This window comes from Cetorhinus maximus, chromosome 11 (assembly GCF_964194155.1).
Source record: "Cetorhinus maximus chromosome 11, sCetMax3.hap1.1, whole genome shotgun sequence".
In the NCBI taxonomy this organism is placed as follows: Eukaryota; Metazoa; Chordata; class Chondrichthyes; order Lamniformes; family Cetorhinidae; genus Cetorhinus; species Cetorhinus maximus.
Genome location: NC_135889.1, coordinates 30,402,409 through 30,424,465, shown reverse-complemented (window position 1 = coordinate 30,424,465; position 22,057 = coordinate 30,402,409). Strand labels below are relative to the sequence as shown.

The following is a 22,057-nucleotide window of genomic DNA, read 5'->3' as shown; positions in this document are numbered from 1 at the left end:
CTTCAGAGATCTATGGACACACACGCCAAGGTCACTTTGTTCCTCAGAACTTCCTAGTGTCATGCTGTTCATTGAATACTTCCTTGTCAAATTACTCCTTCCAAAGTGTATCACTTCACACTTTTCAGGGTTAAATTCCATCTGCCACTTATCTGCCCATGTGATCATCCCGTCTATATCTTCCTGTCAGCCCAAGCCTGGATATTGCTGCATTTGGACATGGACTGCTTCAGTGTCTGAGGAGTCACAAATGGTGAACATTGTGCAATCATCAGTGAGCATCCTCACTTCTGACCTTATGATGGAAGGACATTGAGGAAGCAGCTGAAGATGGTTGGGCCTAGGATGACTACCCTGAGAAACTCCTGCAGTGATGTCCTGGAGCTGAGATGACTGACCTCCAACAAACACAACCATCTCCCTTTGTGCTAGGTATGACTCCAACCAGCAGAGGGTTTTCCCCCAATTCCCATTGACTCCAATTTTGCTAGGGCTCCTTAATGCACACTCGGTCAAATGCTGCCTTGATGTCATGGGCAGTCACTCTCACCTCACATCTGGAGTTCAGCTCTTTTGTCCATGTTTGAACCAAGGCTGTAATGAGGTCAGGAGTTGAGTGGCCCTGGAGGAACCCAAACTGGGCATCAGTGAGCAGGTTATTGCTAAGCAATTGCCGCTTGATAACACTGTTGATGACCCCTTCCATTACTTTACTGATGATGGAGAGTAGACTGATGGAGAGTAGACTGATGGGGCGGTAATTGGCCAGGTTGGATTTGTTCTGCTTTTTGTATACAGGACATACCTGGGCAATTTTCCACATAGCCGGGTAGATGCCAGTGTTGTAGCTGTACTAGAACAGCTTGGCTAGGTGTGCGGCAAGTTCTGGTGCACAAGTCTTCAGTACTATTGCCAGAATATTGTCAGGGCCCACAGCCTTTGCAGTATCCAGTGTCTTCTGCCGTTTCTTGATATCACATGGAGTGAATTGAACTGGCTGAAGACTGGCATCTGTTTGCTGGGAACCTCTGGAGGAGGCCGAGGTGGATCATCCACTCAGCACTTCTGGCTGAAGGTTGTTGCGAGTGCTTCAGCCTTATCTTTTACACTGATGTGCTGGGCTCGTCCATCATCGAGGACGGGGATATTTGTGGAGCCTCCTCCTACATTGAGTTGTTTAATTGTCCACCACCATTCACGACTGGATGTGATAGGACTGCAAAGCTTAGATCTGATCCATTGGTTGTGGGATCGCTTAGCTCTGTCTATCACTTGCTGCTTATGCTGTTTGGCACGCAAGTAGTCCCGTTTTATAGCTTCACCAGGTTGACACCTCATTTTTAGGTATGCCTGGTGCTGCTCCTGGTATGCCCTCCTGCATTCTTCATTGAACTGGCTGAGGGATAGGAAACAGAGAGTAAAGGATATTGACACATTGGTTGGGTGGGCAGATAGGTGGCAGATGAAGTTCAATGGGGAGAAGTGTGAGGTGATATACTTTGATACAAAGAATATGGAGAGACAGTGTAAAATGAAGGATACTATTCTAAAGGAGGGGGCAAGGAGGGTGTGGATTTGGTTTTGGAGGCCAGGCAAGGAACTACAAAATGGGGAGAGGTATGAACTTAGGAGGGGATGCCCCAGATGAGCACAAGGCCCCACACAGCAACCCCCCCCCCACTACCCCCACCCCCCCCTCCCCCGCCACCCCTTCCTTTTCACCCTTTCACCAACTTTGGCGAAAAAACAACCTTCCCACTTTCATGGCAGTGGCTGGAGGTCCTTAAATGGGCATTATTTGGCCACTTAAAGGCCTCAATAGGCCTAAGGTGGGCGGGTTACTGGGTCTCTTACCCATCCCCGTATTATGGGGGCTGAGTCAGGGTGGGATATTCAGTCATATTTTACGTGCCCACTCCCCCGCCCCCCCAACAACTGAAAACATTCCCAGTGGCCATAAAATCCAGCCCCTGGAGTAAATTTTTGGGCAAGCTCAGGGTATCTAGCCCAAGTCTTGAAAGACAGGGTCGATATCAGAGCCATCCACAGAGGGTTCTAGGTAGCATATCTCTGCCCATCTGAAGTTTCCATTTTGTGTGTAGGTATGAGACTATATAACAATGAGCTGTTTATGATATAATTAAGCTCCTTGGTATTGCTTCATTTTTAAAAATTTGCTCTAATATTAAGTTTTCAGATATACCTTCAGCTTTTCTTTTTTAAAAAAAGACATCTGTGTGCTCACTTCAGAACTGCAAGTGACTGTGATCAAAGGTGGCTTATTGCTATGGAAACCCCCAAATAGTATTGCATAGAAGGAATGTTAAACTCAGGTTCAAGAACCACTTTAGTGAGATAGAAAAGCAAACATAATTGCTACAATGTGCTACTTTATCACCACCTCTTTGCACCAGCACAATGAGATGCTGATACATACAAGCAACTTACAATTACATCTTGAAGTAGAATTCAGAAATCAAAAAGCAATTGTTTTTAAAAAAAAATCACAGTACATTTCATCATTTTGTACAGAACAATGTAGAATAACAATTTATCACAATTTTATGATGGTTAAGGTAGCAAGTGCCAGGAAACGGTGTTAGATAACTGAAACATGTCATATGAATGTATTTGCCAGAAAGTTTGTGAAATTCTTATTGCAGAAAAATAGAGGTATGAATTCAACAATAATAAGCTTGTTGAAAATATTGTTCATGCTTAGTATGTGTTCAGTTATGTTGTTCCTTCTTCATCAGATTTATTCCTTCACTCCTGTAATAAGGCACCATGACCTGTTACATCTTTATTACATCTTGTGCTTCATAGAGCATATTTCAGTACATTCCTTATCAGGAAACCTTAACAATTAACTATTTTGTACTCTGCTACACGGTACAGTGCTAAACCAAAAAACAGAATGCTTGTTTCCTGATACACAAACTTTATTTCTAGCTTTGAATTATTTCTACGCAAAACTTCAAAATAAATCTCTTTTGCTGATTTAAATATTTAGCTATTTTACTCCGGCAAATTCTGTCTCCACTGATCTGTCAAAACTATAATAAGAAATCTTCGAAGTGTACACTCACCACAATAGCTATGAGAATTGGTGTTTGATAAATCCAATTATAGTTGCCCACGTTCAGTTCCCAGCAGCTTTGCCACAGAAAGAAAGAAAATTATTTTAATACAAGCAAAACTTTAATTCTTGGTTTCATTTTCTGATGGCGCCTGGATCTCTTCATTATCCAGCAAAAGGCTTTTACTAGACTTATAGTCACCACACCCTTACTTGTAGTTGAACTGGAGAGTATAACAAGTTTTGAATTGAGGTATCTGAGGCATCGAAACAATAAAGAGTAAGGAATAAATGAGAGAAAGATAAGGTGTCCACTTGTCCCAATCATGTAACCCTCAACCATCTTCCTCCTCCTTTCATTCGAATATATGCAATTCCTACAAACAAGCTCACACAATTTCTTCCTCCTCTCAGTTCCCCCAGCTAACATGCAGTGGGCAAATTGGGGTCTGCAATTGCACGAGTTCCTCTTTTCCCCGTGCAGATTGACATCTAACAGAATATGAGAACATTTTTTTCCGGCTCCCTATGTTCCCGATATCCCGCCAGCTTATGTAGACGATGGTGCCCTGGATTCTCCATGGGTTGCATTTAATAGGCACAAAGCAGGCAGGCCGCCCCATAAAATATGGTGTGATGTGGCCGGGTTGGCAGTACGACATCATCACGCTGGTTTCGGGTATTATGAAAGGAAAGCGGGTATGTAAATCGGATGCCTACCCACCATTTTGAAATGACCAATTAACAAGCTGTTGATGTCACTAATGAGCCAATTGCTTGCAATTTTTCATTGCCCGCTGCATTTTTCAAGCATTGGATGGGGAAAAAAGTTTGAGTGTGTTTTATGGCAGGTTTGAGGAGGCTGCACAAGGCAGAAGGGCTGACATCGGGACCTTGGCTACATGTAGCAGTAGATTCTGCTTATGAAGGTAGCAACGTCTGTATGTGTTTTGGCTCCACGTATTTCATCAATTTTTAAGAGTCTGATATAAGAAATAAAGAGAGACTGAGAGCATACATTTGTAGCCATTACTGGCTTCCTATTCGCGGCATAACCCCTCCTCCACATGACATCCCAGACAAGACTTCCGATTTAACATGGACTCTCTTCCGCCATCCCCCCCCCGCCCCCCACCGCTCCGCTAATTTCCCGCCAAGTTGCCGCTAATAGGCCGTCCGATGCGGTGATTGGCCCAGCTGGAACGGGCCCTGCCAAAAGCCGTGTGCGCACGGTGCAGCCCCATGTTGTAGTTGCTCACGTGCTTATAACTGATTGAAGCTGTTGGAAACAAGACACATTCTGGCAAATTTCACACCGCTTAGAACATTGGTAGAACTATTACACCAATATTAAACTTATTTAGTGAAAGGAGTGGATAAAGGAAAAGTTTTGAGGTACGTTATTGAGATAATGTAGTTCGCATTTACTGAGTGGTTAACATTTTGAGAAGTGTATAAAATGACCCCTTATGCAAATACCGTAGAAACTTTTATTTTAAACCTCAGTTTAAATATTTTAAAGGAAGAGCTGTTATGAGAAACGCAAATAATTTGATCTTAAATGTCAATAGCAGCAGGTTAATTAGGAGCTTTCTAAGGTTATATTCTAAAGGGTATATGTGCTTTATTAGAATAATATAACATGCTTCATGGGATCATTAATTGAATTGCTACCTTGTACTTGATCTCAATGGCAACATTTTCAAAATAGTCACATTTGCAAGTTAATTGTTTTAATTGGTGGATTAATTACTGTGTTTTTGATGTGTATTATAATCGGATGAGGAGAGGATGGAATGATTCCCCTCTTTTCCCACTCCTCACTTGACTATAACAGGCTTTTTAAAAATACATACTTGCCCATTCGGTGAGTGTTTAACTGCTGTGACTGCAAAAGACACACACACACACACACACACACAGAGGTTTCCTTGAGTTTTTTAAAAGAAGAGGATTGTGTCATGTCCCAGTATATTTTGAACTTTGTTGAATACTTTTACATATTAAAACTAGACAGATTATTAAAATGGCCCTGCAAATCATGTGATCTTTGGCACTTGAGCTTCAGACAGTCCTAAGTCTCAAATGGATACCTAATCAAATATGGACATTCATAACCATCTGGGGAATTCACACATCCCTCTGTTTAAGAATGGATCAATATAAAAGGACTATAGGATTCCAGTTGACCTGACTCTTTTTCATCCTGGACAAAAGAGGACATTGAAACTCAATGTATGTAAACCAGATCTAAATGGATCACATCAACCTTTCATTTGATAGTTTCCCCCATCAAAACTAGACTGGATGAATCTCAAGGTGTCAAACAACAGCTCAAGATGATTAGAATCAACATAACACCACCCTTTGTTTGGAAAAAGGACTTTGAACTTGTGGAAGTCACATAATGAGGGAACCATTTGATTGTCTGCTTTTAAAACCAGCAAGAAGCTGCTTGAAGATTGAGGGTTCAGCCAAAGGCTATTGAGTTAGCTGCAAGCCATCAAGCAGCCAAGGTAATCAATAGTAAAACATTTTAAGCAGGGAATTCCAAGAGAAGGACTCCTCCAAACTGTTCCGACTTTGCCTTCACCCGAGAACCAATCTCTTAGAAATTTGACTACAAGAAACCTCATGGCCTGCTGAGAATTATTTGCTTCACAAGACCTTCACTTCAACTTTAAAGCATTGGCTTCATCTAAGAAACTGCAGGCCTGCAATGAAAGAAACTGAGATAATTGAGCTCTAACAGTATATTACCTTCATATGTACCTAATCTTCGGGTTGTGTGCGAGAGAGTATGGGTGATGAGTGAGTGAGATGTTGCATTTAATTGGGCATAAGTGTGCAGGAATTTTATTTTAAAACTCACAAGCTAGCTAGCTGCAGGACTTAATTATTTGGGACACTCACTGTGAGGGTAAGAAAACACACCCCTCACACAAACATGCTGATCATGGGCAGCGAAAGGAAACACACAAATTCTATCCATGACAATTGTATTTATTGTACTTAACCCAGTTTGAGTAAATAATAAAAATTCCAGCTTTCATGCATACACACATCAATGAGTTACAGAGTGAAGGGATAGATTAAACAGGCTTTTTAAGAGTCTGATTAAAAATTAAAGATATACAATATATAAGATTGATAAATTGGATGGTTCCAGGCTGGCTTGGTGGTCCCTCAAGATTTGATATTGAAGCGATTGGACAATTTATCTTTTTTTCCGGAGACAGCAGCTGCTGTTTTTTTAACACTCTGTCTGCAGCACATGGATTGTCAAACAGCAGACTTATAAGATGGGTGGAGAGAGGGAGCGTGTCCACTCTGGACCTTCTGGCCACTAGTTTTTCTGTGTTATGTCCAGACTGGTTTGTTTCTCCCTGGTTCTTGGAGTAATAAGATTTGTTATCTGAAATCAGTTTTGATCATGTGACCACATGATCACTACCTCTATTGTCCACATGAATGATTTGATGTTAGAAGCCATTGCTATACAATAGGGAATGCATGGTGACTGTACATGCCTGCTTATGATAAACTGGTTTCTTTGCACTCTTTTTGTTAAGTATCAGGCTTGGAGACAGTGAGTCTGGAAGTCCATGGATTTTAAATTTTGGTAAAAACACAGACATTGAGAGGTGTAAATTCCACAAGTAGTTTTACCTCCAGCATGTTCATTCAAAGGAGGGCCCCATGTCCACTGTCATTTAATTCAGAACTTTGCAGAGACTTGAGTTAATTCTGAGTCTGTGCAGAAATTATAAAATTTACCTGACTCCCGGTGGCCATCTTATTAGCTGTTGTTTTAGTCATTTAAAATTCTGGCTTTCAGCCAGTAAGTACATAAAGTCATTTTAGCAACAATATAAAACATAACCTGGTGGCAATCCTGCTAATAAACACTGATATTCCTATGTCAGTGAAAGTTTGAAATTGACCTAAAAAAGGGACAGTATTTTGAAGTCCAGTTTTATGAATAATGTGTGATTTTGTGGCCAGTATTGGGTTTTATAAATTACGAGATCAGGAAATGGTAACATTGCCCCTAGTGGTGAAAAACAGTAACGCTTCCTGATGTCAGATTTTCTCCAGGCCTCAGCGACCAAGCAGAGAAGAGAATGAAATTGTATTGATTTCTTACTAAACTGTATTACTTTATCAAAAGCTTTTATTTTTGTTAATACTAATCAGAAGCAAAAAATGTTTCTCACCTTTCATCAGCCAATACTGCTCTCACAATGGCCCAAGCCGCAACAAAGACTGCTGGAACTCCTGAAATGTAAACAAGACAACTTGTCTATATTGAGGATATTTGGCTCTTCTCTTAATGATTTTTCAAGGCATATAGTATACCATTCAACCTGTGTCTTTTTGAATCACGGTCTTGTTGTTGTTCATCAAAATAAATATACTTTGAGAGATTTGGTGGAAAGCTGCCAATTCCACAGAATACACAATTCACATACTTTTCTTTCAGAACTTCTCACATTAGAATTTCATGGAGACTCCATGGCTTAGCCAAAATGGCGCTGGGGACCCGAATTCAGAAGTTCTAACCCCATTTCTGACAAATCCTAATTTCGCTGGTAGGGAAATGGGGGCAGAAAGTGACTGACAGATGGGGGAAACCCAAACTCAGCAGGGCCATTTTAATTCATCGCTGAGTTCAAACGACCCCATTTTCGCTGGAGTGAGGGCCTTATCGTACAGTGTCTGAGTTAAGAGATGTAAATGCTCGAAAAGAGGGTGGGGTGGGGGGGGTGGGGGGGGGGGGGGCAAGATCCGTGGAAGTGTCAATCTGTCAAGTTATTTCAATCCACTGCCATTTAAATTTTGAAAATAAACAGGCAAACTGGCTTTGATTTGAAAAAATATCTGAGCAGCATCAGTACGATCAGTAAAGGGCATGTGAGGAGACAGGCAACTATGCCGGAGTGAGATGGAGACCAAGCGAGTAGTGAATTAGGTTCACGTGGTAAGTTCTGGTAAGTTCTTTTCAGGTTTTAACTGTAGATTAAGGATCAAGATCTGACATGGTGCTGACCGCCAGGAAAGTTAGCTTTTTAAATGGAGAACTGCATGGAGTGGCAGTTGTCTGTCAATCACCTATTGATCAGGAAGCTGAACTGCAGACACTACTCAACATAAGGGAGAGGGAGAAATACCTGGGTACTTTGTTCCAGAAGACGGTCATGCTTCTTAGAATAGGGTCGTCTGTTTTGGTCAGCAGTGAGGGACAGGAGGATGTGACCATGAGTGAGGCAGGTAAAGGAGTGGAGCAGAGAGTAGTGGTGGAGTCTCAGACTTTGCAATTGTCAAACAGGTTTGAGGTGCTCACAACCTGTGTGGACGAAAGTGAGGTCGGCAAGGTAGATGAGCAGGCTGGCCATAGCACCATTGTACAGGAAGCTGTTCAAGTTGGGGGGGTGGGGAGGGCAAACAGGAATGTAGTGGTAGTAGGGGACAGTATAGTGAGGAGGATTGACACTGTTCTTTGCAGCAAAGGCGAGAGTCCAGATGGCTGTGCTGCCTGCCCGGTGCCAAGGTTCAGGACATTTGCTCAGGGCTGGAGAGGAACTTGCAGTGGGAGGGGTGGATCCAGTCATCGTGGTCCATGTAGGCACCAATGACATAGGCAGGACAAGGAAAGTGGCTCTGCATAGGCAGTATGAGAAGCTAGGTCCAAAATTAAGAAGCAGAACCTCAAAGGTAATAATCTCTAGATTATTATCTGAGCCACATGCAAATTGGCATTGGACAAATAAGATTAGAGAGATGAATGTGTGGCTCAAAGACTGGTGTGGGAGAAGTGGGTTCTGGTTCGTGGGGCACTGACACCAGTACAGCGGAAATTGGGGGCTGTACCGTTGGGATGGTCTACACCTGAACTGTGCTGGGATGAGTGTTCTTGCAAATCGCATAGCTAGGGAAATAGAGAAGAGGGATTAAAACTAAAAAAGTGAGTGAGGGAGTTGGGTAGATGCAGCAAATCAAGGGGTAGATTTAAGGCAGGAGACCACAATAGTAATATGGACAATGAGGGTTGAAGAATGGCAGGAAGGGACAGAGAGAAAACACATAAGACTTCACCAATAGTCATGACTAGATGTTACAAAGATAACAAAAAGACAAAACTAAAGACTCTGTATGTGAATGCATAGAGCATTCATAATGAAGAAAATGCATTGTTAATGCACATTGAAGTAAATGATTGTGATCTGATAGCCGTTACAGAGATGTGGCTGCAGGATGACAAGGATTGGGTCCTGAATATTGAAGGGTATATGGCATTCAAGAAGAATAGGAAGCTAGGTAAAGGTGGAGGGCTAGCACTGTTGATCAAGGATACCATTGGTTCAATAGTTAGAAATGACCTTGGTTCAGGAGATCAAGATATAGAATCAGTTTGGGTGGAGATGAGGAATAGTAGGAGGAAGAAGTCACTAGTGGGAGTGGTCTACAGGCCCCCTAACAGTAACCACAATGTCAAAACAAAGTATGCAAGAAGAAATATTGGGTGCTTGAGATAAAGGGACAGCAATAATCATGGGTGATTTTAATCTACATATAAACTGGAAAAATCAGATTGGCAGTAGTAGCCTGGATGAGGAGTTCATAGAATACTTTTGAGGTAGTGTTTTTTAGAGCAGCACATTCTGGAACCAACCAGAGAGCAGGTTATATTAGACTTGGTATTGTGTAATGTGACAGGTATTAATTAATGACCTCAGAGTAAAAGTACCCCTAGGTAGCAGCGGCCACAATATGATTGAATTTTACATCCAGTTTGAAAGGGAGAAGAGTGGGTCTAAGACTAGTATTTTAAATAAGGGCAACTATGTGGGCATGAAGGCTGAGCAAGCTGAAGTGAACAGCGATACAAGGCTAGGGGATAAATCAATAGAGAAGCAGTGGCAGACATTTAAGGGGATATTTCAGAATGCTCAGAATAAGAATATTCCTACTATAAAGAAAAATCCTAAGGGGAGGACCCACCATCTGTGGTTAACTAAAGAAGTTAAGGAAAGCTTCGAACTTAAGGAAAAAGCATATAACTGCACAAAGATGAGTGGCAGGTCAGATGATTGGTCAGAATATAAATAACAGCAGAGAATAGCTAAAGGGTTAATCAGGAGAAATAATTTAGAGTATGAGAGGAAGCTAGCTAGAATGGAAAAATGGATAGCAAGAGTTTCTGCAGGCATTTAAAAAGAAAAAGAGTAGATTAAGTGAGCGTTGGTCCTCTAGAGTGTTAGAATGGGGAGTTAGTGGTAGATAATAAGGAAATGGTGGATGAAATGAACAAATATTTTGCTTCTATCTTCACTATAGAGGATAGAAAAAACATTCCAGTAATAGCTGTAAATCAGGAGGTGGAAGGGAGGGGAGGAACTTGTTTAAATTGAAATCACTAGGGAAGTGGTACTGAGCAAACTGATGGAGCTGTGGGCTGACAAGTCTCCTGATCCAGATAGGCTTCATCCTAGGGTCTTAAAAGGGGTGGCTAATGAGGTAGTAGATGCATTGGTGTTAATTTTCCAAAATTCGCAAGAATCTGGAAAGGTTCCAGCAGACTGGGTAGTAGCAAATATAACCCCTCTATTCAAGAAGGAAGGGAGGCAGAAAACAGGAAAATATAGGCCAGTTAGCTTGACATCTGTCATGGGGAAGGTGTTAGATTCGATCAGTGAGGAGGATATAGCTGTGCACTTAGAGAAAGACAAGGTAATCAATCGGGAAGAGTCAGCATGGTTTTGTGAAAGGGAAATCATGTTTAACCAATTTATTGGCATTCTTTGAAGGAGTAACATGCACAGTGGATAAAGGGGAGCCTGTAAACACACCTTGCTGGGATTTCCAGAAGCCATTTGATAAGGTGCCACATCAAAGGTTATTGCACAAAATAAAAGCTCATGGTGTAGGGAGTAACCTATTAGCATGGATGGAAGATTGGCTGGCTGGCTGGCTGGCAGAAAACAGAGTGTATGCATAAATGGGACTTTTTCTGATTGGCAGGATGTGACGAGTGGAGTCCTGCAAGGGTCTGTGTTGGGGCCTCAACTTTTTACAATTTATATCAACGATTTGGATGAGGGGAATGAAGCCATGGTAGATAAAATTGCAGATGACACAAAGATAGGTAGGAAAGTATGTTGTGAAGAGGACATAGGGAGGTTGCCAATGGATATAGTTAGGTTGAGTGATTGGGCAAAAATCTGGCAGATGAAGTATGATGTGTGAAAATGTGAAGTTATTTACTTTGCAAGAAGAATAAAAAAGCAGAGTATTACTTAAATGGAGAACGGCTGCAGAATTCAGAGGTGCAGAGAGATATAGGTGTTCTCATGCATGAGTCACAAAAGTTTAGTATGCAGGTACAGCAAGTAATTAAGAAGGCTAATGGAATGCTACCCTTTATTATGAGAGGAATTGAACATAAAAGTAAGGATGTTTTGCTTCAGTTATACAGGGCATTGGTGAGACCACATCTCAAATATTATGATAAAAGCAAAAAACTGCGGATGCTGGAAATCCAAAACAAAAATACGTGGAAAAGCTCAGCAGGTCTGACAGCATCTGTGGAGAGGAACACAGTTAATGTTTCGAGTCCGTATGACTCTTCAGCGGTTCTGTTGAAGAGTCATACGGACTTGAAACATTAACTATTGTCCCTCTCCGCAGATGTTGTCAGACCTGCTGAGTTTTTCCAGGTATTTTTGTTTATTGTCTCAAATATTATGTACAGTTTTAGTCTCCTCATTTATGGAAGAATGGCGGCGGTTCAGTGGAGGTTTATTAGATTGATACCTGGAATGAGAAGTTGTCTTATGAGTAAAGGTTAGACAGACTGGAGCTTAGAAGAGTGAGGGGTGACTTGATTGTAGTATATAAGATCCTGAATGGACTCGACAAGGTGGATGTGGAAAGGGTGTTTCCTCTTGTGTGTGTCCTGAAATAGGGGCACTGTTTTAAAATTAGGCATGCCCTCTTAGGACAGAGATGAGGAGAATTTTTTTCCCTCAGAGGGTTGTGCCACTTTGGAACAATCCGCCTCAGAAGGCTCAGGAGGCAGGGTCATTGATTATGGAATTCAAAACACAAACCGATCAGCCATGATCTTACTGAATGGCGGAGCAGGCTTGAAGGGCCCAATGGCCTACTTCTGCTCCTATTTTGTATGTTCGTATTAACAGACTTAGGGTTATGTCAACAAACATCTTTCAATAGAGCGGTCAAAATCTTCCAGTCTTCGGATCGTGAGAGATTGGATGTACAACTGATGTGTGCTGGGACCTTGTGGAAATCCCAGTGTGTGCACCGCCATGGGCATTATCTGGGAAGTTTCAACTTCTAATAGGCAATTCGCCTGCTCCCTGGGTGCCTCCATGAATGTTTCGGACCCTGAGTTAGAGTTACAGTCTGAGATTTGGGACAGTTCCGATGTACGTACCCAAGTAGTTACCCAGGAATTATTTGACAGATTGAAACCTGGGCTACTTCCTGGATAACACCCAACTGACTCCGCAATCACTCACATTGATGCCCTGACAAAACCCCTGATCCCCAACTCCGCCCCCCCCACCTCCAGGCCCCCTTGACCACTCCTCAATCCTCGCCCAACCATCCAACTACCGACCACTCTCCTGAACCCCAAATATCCCCACAATCACCCAACAACCCTCCCGACCTCCTGGCTACTGCCAACGCCCCCCTGGCCACCTGAATACCTTTCTAACCCCCTCACTGCCCTCTGACCACCCAACTACCCTCCTAAACATGATCCGTACTACCCTCAAAACATGATCCAACTATTCCCTGACCTGATTAGCCACCCACACATCTACCCCTTACCCACCTACCAACCTAACCCCTACCCCTCCCCACTCACCCCCCTATCTATCTCACCCACCTATCCCCTCATCTACTTACCTCCTTACTCACCTCACCCACCTATCCCCTACTCTTTACCTGCCTACCCATGTCCCCCACCTATCCACCTACTTCTTACCAACTTACCCACCTACTTAATATCCACTTACCAATGTCAATCACCTACCTCTACCCAATTACCCACCTACGCACCTCGCACAACTACCCCACTACTCCCACCTAGCCACCTATCCCCACCCACTTACCAGATCGCCCATCTGCTCACTCATCCAATCACTAACGTTCAGACTAGATATTTAAACTTACCATATGCAGTTAGTGCTGTAAAAAGGAGACTCTACTATGATCCAATGGAGTTCTCTGAGGGACGCTGTGCTGTACATTTCTGGGAAAGCTGAGTGTGGAAGACCCCGGTAGAAATGTGCAGAAATGTCAAGTCAGGTAAATTTTCAGTCACAGGCAATTTGACAATGATTGCTGGTCCACGGAATGTTTGGGCCAGCATTCTTATTGCTTGACCATTTCCACAAGTTATATTTTTCACAATAGGAGGGCTGTAAGTTTACAGTTTGTTTAAGGGGTTAGTTGTCTTTGATGTGGGGCTATGAATACAAATGTTTACTTTTATAAGGGATTAAATATTTGAGGGGGCTTAAATATATTGAATGGGCTTTCATGACTGTTTTTTGAAAGAGTGAAGTCAGTAATAGATACTGAAACTTTATTTTATTTCATCTCAGCATAGCTCCTGAGGTCTGCCTGATGGTAAGTGTGACGAACACCAAGGAAAAGAAAACTTACCTTGAATTTAGATCGGTAGTTGGAGGCTGGAAACTCCAGTTCCCAATGGGCCTCAGGGTTTCTGCACATGTGCTGGCCAAAGAATGGCCATGCATGTGCAGTTTGTGGTTTTTCCATCTTTAGACCAGGAACTGGCCCTGCGAACATGCACAGTTTGTTTCTTTTAGCTTGGCAGGTCAGGAACTGGCCCTGTGCGCCTGCACAGAAGGTGAAAAAGAAGAAAATAAAACAGCATTAAACTGGAGGTCAGGTGACCTGAAGAGGAGCTCCAATCAGGAGAAGGTGTCCCAAGGAGCAGGACACAGGTAGGGAACCAGAAGAAGGTCCCAAACCAATAAAAAGGTTCTAAACCAGGGAGAAGGACAGAAAAAGATCCCAGAAGTATGTCCAAGTTAAGGGACAAGGGCAGGAATTTGTAACCGGTCCTATTAAGTAAAGTTAAAAGTAAGGGGTAGAGCAATTGGCTCCAAATTAAAGAGAGAAAAGCGGTGGGCAGCCGACTTGAAGCAAAGTGGGCTTGAGAGAAACCAGAAGATCCAAGGGGGCAACCAAAGGTTGGTGACTCTCCACTGCGGGCCTTTGGAGCAGTAGTGTTCTGCTTGGCACGGTTGAATACCTGAAAGTGTGTTTGGAAGGTGAGGCTTGAATGTATGCAGAGATCCAGGGAAAATGAATATTGGAAGGAGAGATTTTTTAAAAATTTGTATATGGAATGTGGGGGTCACTGGGCCAGCATTTATTACTCATCCCCAAATGCCCTCGAGATGGTGGTGGTGAGCTCTGTTCTTGAACCACTGCAGTCCATATGGTGTAGGTATACATACAGTGCTGTTAGGGAGGTATTTCCAGGATTTTGACCCTGCAACAGTGAAGGAGTGGTGATATATTTCCAATCAGGATGGTGAGTGGCTTGGAGGGGAACTTCCAGGTGGTGGTGTTCCCATCTATCTGCTGCCCTTGTCCTTCTAGATGGTAGTGGTTGTGGGTTTGGAAGGTGCTTTTTAAAGAGGCTTGGTGATTTCCTGCATTGCATCTTGTAGCTGGTACACACTGATGCCACTGTGTGTTGGTGGGTGGAGGGAGTGAATGTTTGTGGATGTGGTGCCAATCAAGTGGGCTGCTTTGTCCTGGATGGTGTCAAACTTCTTGAGTTTGTTGAAGCTGCACCCATCCAGGCAAGTGGAGAGTGTTCCAGCACACTCCTGACTTGTGCCTTGTAGATGGTGGACAGGCTTTCGGGAGTCAGGAGGTGAGTTACTCACCAGAGGATTCCTAGCCTCTGACCTGCCCTTGAAGCCACATTATTTATATGGCTAGTCCAGTTCAGTTTCTGGTCAATGGTAAGCCCCAGGATGTTGATAGTGGGGGATTTAGTGATGGTAATGGAATTGAACATCAAGGGGCGATGGTTGGATTCTCTCTTGTTGAAGATGGTGATCGCCTGGCATTTGTGTGGAATGAATGTTACTTGTCACTTGTCAACCCAAGCCTGGATATTGTCCAGGCCTTGCTGCATTTGGACATGGACTGCCTCAGTATCTAAGAAGTCACGTATGGTGTGGAACATGGAGCAATGATCAGCAAACATCCCCACTCCTGACCTAATGATGGAAGGAAGGACATGGATGAAGCAGCTGAAGATGGTTGGGCCTAGGACACTACCCTGAAGAACTCCTGCAGTGATGTCCTGGAACTGAGATGATTGACCTCCAACAACCACAACCACCTTTCTTTTGCTAGGTATGACTCCACCCAGTGGAGTGTTTTCCCCTTGATTCCCATTAACTCCAGTTTTGCTAGGGCTCCTTGATGCCACACCCGGTCAAATGCGGCCTTGATGTCAAGGACAGTCACTTTCAACCTCACCTTGGGAGTTCAGCTCCTTTGTCTATGTTTGAACCAAGGCTGTAAAGAGGTCAGGAGCTGAGTGGCCTTGGCAGAACCCAAATTGAGCGTCAGTGAGCAGGTTATTGCCAAGCAAGTGCTGCTTGATGTCACTGATGAGCATTCCATCACTTTATTGGTGATTAAGAATAGGCTGGTGGGACGGTAATTGGCCAGGTTGGATTTATCCTGCTTTTTCCAGGACATACCTGGGTAATTTTCCACTTTGCCGGGTAAGTGCCAGTGTTGCAGCTGTACTGGAACAGCTTGGCTAGGGGTGCGGCAAGTTCTGGACCACAAATCTTCAGTACTATTGCCGGAATATTGTCAGGGCCTGTGGCCTTTGCAGTATTGAAACCCTGGAGGTGGGTCCTTGCTGAAGACATCAGAGTGGAAGTGACATTTGGGAGACAACTCCAAGGCGAGTTCTTCAAACATGGGGATTGGTAGCCCTCATGATGAAGACAGAGTTTCAGTGGGACCAGTTGGCTCACGGTGTAACAAGTATCTGGTGTTGATGAGAAACCCATAGTCTGCTTTGCTGGCATCTGTCACTTGGTTTTGGGCTGTGGTGTGTCCGACCACAATTTGCCTATTAGTTCACGTGTACCTGCATACTTACCCTGAATATTGGAGCAGAAGTTAGATATAGTAAATTGTGTTATCTTTACAAAGTTGTATGTAACTGTAAAGGTATAGTTGGGGTGAAGGAACAGTGTGATTTGAAATCTTTCCAACATTTTTGTCTAGTGCAATAAGTATACAGGCAGACTCTTGTGAATATGTTCAGTAATTGACCTCCACAGTTTCTGAAAAAAAATACTTAGGATCTACCAAGCCAGGTTTCACTCTGGGATCTGACTTGTCCAGCTGGGATCAGAGCAGTGAGTTGGCATGGAGGGTGTAAGGGCAAAGGATGGTTGGTGGGGGCATGGGTTGGCATGAGTTGGCATAGGAGCTATAAGGGGCCATGGTGATGAGTGAAGGAGCATGGGTTGGCATAGAGGCTATGAGGGGCTAGTGAGGATGTATGGAGGTGCATGAGTTAACATTGAGGGCTGGGTGGGGGAGATGGATTGGCATGTGATGACATGGATGGGGCATGGTGAGTGGGTGGGTGGGGTAGGGGGATGTTGGTGAGGTGATGTGAGGGGTGAGGGATAGAGAGCCTATTACTTAACAACATAGCTGGGACAAAGTCCCAGAGAACCAAGGCCTACCAGCTTAAGCTGCCTTCAACCTGTACCCGGGGGTGGCGGACCCAACTCCAGCACTCACCTCTTCCCCGCCCCCCACCCCAGCCCCTGACCCCCTGGAATGAAGATCTCGCCGATAGGGGCTTGTTTTCCCGAGGTGGGTGCGACAAGCCAGAAAATTTCCTGACTCAGCGCCTCCATCTCAGGAACGAAAATCCAGGCCATTTTTTGTAAAAAAAAACTATCACTGCTGTAGATTAGGGATGAAGATTTGGATCAATTTGGAGGCCTGATTTTAGTTTTAATCCATGTCTATGAGACAAAGCTGGTGTTTGGATCACAGTCTCTCTGGATGGCTAACCAGTACTGCTTTGTAATTCTCTTAGCCCCCACATCCTCCCCACTGGACTGTTGAGCAACACAGACAAATATCCCAATGAGACCACACAACCTTGCAAAATTACCTTAGTATCCCAAAAAGGGGGTGGGGGGGGTGGGCACCAGTAAGATCAGGCTGTGACATTCATCATATTCTTGTTTAAGATCCCAACATTAGATTGTTGGGGAAAATGATTTCATTTCTGCTTCTCCCAATCAGCTATTATATAGAATTTACCGTACAGAAACAGGCCACTCAGCTGGTGATTATGCTCCAAGTGAGCCTCCTCCCATCTTACTTCATTCACCCTATCAACATATCCTTCTATTCTTTCTCACTCATGTACTTGATTCCCCCTAAATGCAACTAAGTTAGTCACTGCAACCACTCCATGTGGTAGCAGCTTTCATGTTCTAACCACTAGTTTCTCCTTTATTCCTTATTGGATTTATTGGTGACCATTTTATTTTTGGTCGCCTTGGGAGAAATTTTACAGCCCAAAGAAAAGGGAAAAATCATACTTTTCAAAGGTTAGCCACCAAAATTAGAGTCATGGTAAAATTGAATTCAATGGAAATCAAGGGGGAAACTCTCCATTAGCCAGAGTCATATCCCACACTAAGAAGGATGGTTGTAGTTGCTGGCAGTCAATCATCTCAGTCCCAGGACATTGTTGCAGGGGTTCCTCAGGGTAGATTCAACCATCTTCAGTTGCTTCCTCATTGACTTTCCCTCCATCATAAGGTCAGAAGTGAGGATGTTTGATGACTGAACAATACTTAGTTCCACTTGTAACTCCTTAGATGATTCAGTAGTCCATGTCCACATGCAGTAAGAAGTAGACTGCACTCAGGCTTGAGTTGATAATTGGCGAGTAACATTCATGCCACATAAGTGCCTGGCAATGACCATCTCCAACAAGAGAAAATCTAACCATCTCCCCTTGAAATTCAGTTGCATTACCATAACTGAAAATCCCACCAGCAACATCTTGGGAGTTACCTTTGACCAAAAAAGACCAACCATATAAATACTGTGACTACAAGGGTAGGTCAGAGGTTAGGAATTCTGTGGCGATAATTTCACTTCCTGACTCCTGTCCACCAATCTACAAAGCACAAGTCAGGAGAGTGATAGAATACTCCCCATTTACCTCAATGACTGCAGCTCCAACACTCAAGAAACTTGACAACATCTCGGAGAAAACCACATGCTTGATTGGCACTCCACCCACCACTTTAAACATTAACTCCCTCTACCACAGGTCTACTGTGGCTACTGTGTGTACCATATACTAAATGCACTGCAGCCACTCACCGAGGCACCTTCGACAGCACATTCCAAATCCATGACCTCTATTACCCAGAAGAACAAAGGCAGCAGCCACATGGGAAAACAATCTGGAAGTTCCTCTCCAAGCCACACACCATCCTGACTTGGAAATTCATCATCACTCCTTCACCATCACTGGTCAAAATCCTGAACTCCCTTCCTAACAGCACCGTGGAAGTACCTATACAACCTAGTCTCAGCACCATCTTATCAAGGGCAATTAGGGATGAGCAATAAATGCTAGCCTTATCAGCAATTCCTATCTCCCACAAGTGACCTGATATGTTGCACCATGCTGTGTATCCATACTCTTTTTGGCATGGTGAGGTACCTGTCCCAGCTATGTAAGTGAGGATCAGTGGCTTCTCTAAAGGGAAGTATGAAAAATCAGAGATATGATACATTGCATGATGATATCTTCTTCACTGCAGCCTGTTTCCTTGCTTTAAGATGTTGTTTATGTTTTCAAAAGAAGACTTTAGTGCCTTACCCCATCCAGTGAAGGTAAAACTCCACAAATATTTTCTGTCAGAGAGGAAGGCCATCAATATGAGGCAGTGCAAATAAAGACCTTCCACTAGAATCCAGTAGTAGTTTGTAGACAAGAAATAGAGAAAGAATATGACAGCAATCTTGCATCCCACCTGTCACATAAAAACATGGACAATGTTAGAGACAACGTTTACTTAAATGTATTCACATTACACTTTATGGTCTTTGGGCTTTGTTTTAAGCCCTTATACAATCCAACAGCAGGAAGGTAGAGAAGAGGTTAGTAAGGTTTCTACCGCACTTTTTGGTGAAGTGAAGTGGGATTAACTCTGAGGAAATTTGGGCCATAATCATTTTTTTAAAATTCACTTTTGTTAGCAGGACCAGCATTTATTTCCTATCTCTTGTTGCCCCGAGAAGATGGTTGTCAGTGACCTTCATGAAGCCCGTGTAGTATTCTTTGTAATGAAAGGATACAACTAAGGCTTGCTAGGCCACTTCAGAGGGCAATTCAATGACCACATTGATATGGGACCCACATCATATTTAGGGAAGACTGGGAAGGATGGCAGGTTTTCTTCTTTAGGGACATTATGAACCAAAGTTATAGGTTCATGGTCACTTTTACCAATAGTAGCTTTTCATTTCCTAACATTATTTGAACTGAGTTCAAATTCTCCATTTGCCATGTTATGATTTGAACTCATAATTTTTTGGATTCTTGTCCTGGAACATAACCATTACACCACCAAACCCATAAGTATTTTGGTCGATAAGAAAGGTATCTATATACTGAATTAATAGCCTTGCATTTTGTATGTGCCATCGCATAAAACCTGCCAAAATATTCAGTGGAATCCATATCTTTGAGGTAAAAATTAGTGAGTAGCTTGATTAAAATTTGGAGTTTTGCCTCTGCCATGGTGAAAATGGCAGAAGGGGCCAGAATCTGGAAGTCAATTTTCACGGGGTGGGAATGGCCCATTCTCTAGGGCCCCTAGGTCAGGATTCGCACATGTGCATTTTGTTGAGGCAGCCACCCATAAAAATCAGCAGCTGCCTCCATTCATGTGTAATTTTGGTGTGAAAGGTGTCTGAAACCTGATGTGTGCAGATTAGACCTGGTAGGATCAGGTTTGAACTTTGTGGATTCATTTGGATAGCCAGGGTACCCTTTTGCAGAGGTAAGGTATCCCATCGGATATGGCCCTGGAACATCTTTGGGGGAGGTCAGGTGCCCTTTGGGGGCGAGGGAATAGGGTGCACTTTGGGATTACTAAAATTAGGCATGAATGTGTGTAAAACGTGTATAAATGCACTGGAACTGTGAAGCTCATTGGAACTGTCAAAGACAACTGGCACAACTGTTAAGTTGAACTGCAAAGAGCATCTGCCATAAACAACTGTCAAAATGTTAAGGTGAATTGTCAAAGGGAGCTGCCAAGTAATTTAATACTCCTGCCCTTTAACTCTTGGAAAAAAAATGTGTGGAGTGTTAAAAAATTATTGCTTGCTATTTCATGCTGTCTATTGACTTAAGCCTTAGGGTTATCATTACTGTATTAATGCAGCATGACTGATTTAATAACATCCATTATCACAGTAGGTTGCCTGCCATTTCATAGTTTGATTGAGCTCTAAGTGGTTGTGGACTCTTTTAAGTGGAACTATGAATTCCAATGCTTGTTTTCATAAGGGATAATGCAATTGAATGAAATGTATTTTGTTATAAGGGATAATGTAATTGAAAGAATATACATGTAGTAAATAGGTTTTTATAAATGAGAGTGCTTTTTAAATAAAGTTTGCAATAGACACTTGGAGCTTTATTTTGTTTAATCTCTGCATGGGTCCTGAGGTTTGCCCATGGTGGATACTGGGTGAGTTGGCATGGTAGGCGTAAGAGCAAAGGGTGGTGGATGGAGGGGGGGGTGCATGAGTTGGTATTAATTTTACATAGGGGCAATAAAGGCGCATGTGGGGCAGGTGGAGAGCAAACATTGGAGGGTTTGAGGCACTAGGGAGGTGGCAATAGGCACGGATGAGGCATGGGCAGCATGTGGGGTGTGAGGCCATGTGAGGGGTGAGGGCTGGAGGCTGCTTTATGCTTTTTTGTGTTTTTTGAAACTTCAATACAGCTCCGGTGCACCGAGGCAGGCCTTCTGCCTAGCCCACCTCCCACCCAGCATCCTCTCCACTCATTCTAGGGTCACCAGGCCCAACACCCAGGGAAGTCCGCCATCCTAGAACGAAAATCCCATCTTCTGGGCTACTTTCTCCCGGGTCAGGTTTGCAGAGCTGGAAATGTCCCAACTCTGTGCTCCTGACTCAGGAGTGAAAATTCAGACCATAGTGTACTGATGTCAAATTAGTTGTATGTTCCAGTAAACTGAAAGTCAGTTCCATTCACTAGACAGTTTGGAAACATGGGATTGACTAAGAGCCAACAACTACTGTAAATTTGATCAATCAAATTTCTCAGTTTTGCTCCTATCAGATCCAAATTAGACAATGGCGATACCATCTGTTATATATTGTTATATTATCTGTAAATATCTAGAAACTATTTAGCTAGAAACTAATATGTTATGTGTAGGTGTTCCGGGGCCACATTTCACAGCTACACTAGAGGCTCATGTGAAGTATTAAAGAACCAGATGAATTCGGACCTTCTATTGTACCGGACAGCATGGCAAGATTAAACATAAAAAGAGTTCCTGATCTTTCCAAGCTTAATGTGTGATTATCAACAACATCTAGAACCAAAAGACAACAAGAACACGTAGCATGGAGGCAGCAAGCGTCTGTGAGTAAACCCAAAGCAGTTTAAATTAATTTAGTGCTGATTTAGAAAATTGACCCATATTAATGCCAGAAGAGAAACTTAGTGAATCGTGCCAAAACGAAAATCAAAATGTCGGCCAGCACATCAATGAATGCAGTGACAACCCACAATGAATTGGGAAGAGGCATTTGTGAAGTCTAGATAAAAGTGCA

At 43.1% G+C, this 22,057-nt stretch overlaps 1 protein-coding gene across 1 annotated transcript in view; it reads right to left on the bottom strand.

The window, feature by feature from the left end:
- Positions 1 to 22,057, bottom strand: part of LOC144686262 (parathyroid hormone 2 receptor-like) — a 241,849-nt gene that overhangs the window by 100,086 nt on the left and 119,706 nt on the right. Inside the window, exons 7-9 of the mRNA XM_078551351.1 lie at positions 19,059 to 19,212; positions 7,297 to 7,357; positions 3,090 to 3,156 (exon numbers count right to left, since the gene is read on the bottom strand). Coding sequence (XP_078407477.1) covers positions 3,090 to 3,156; positions 7,297 to 7,357; positions 19,059 to 19,212 — 282 coding nt within the window. The remainder of the gene's footprint in view (positions 1 to 3,089; positions 3,157 to 7,296; positions 7,358 to 19,058; positions 19,213 to 22,057) is intronic.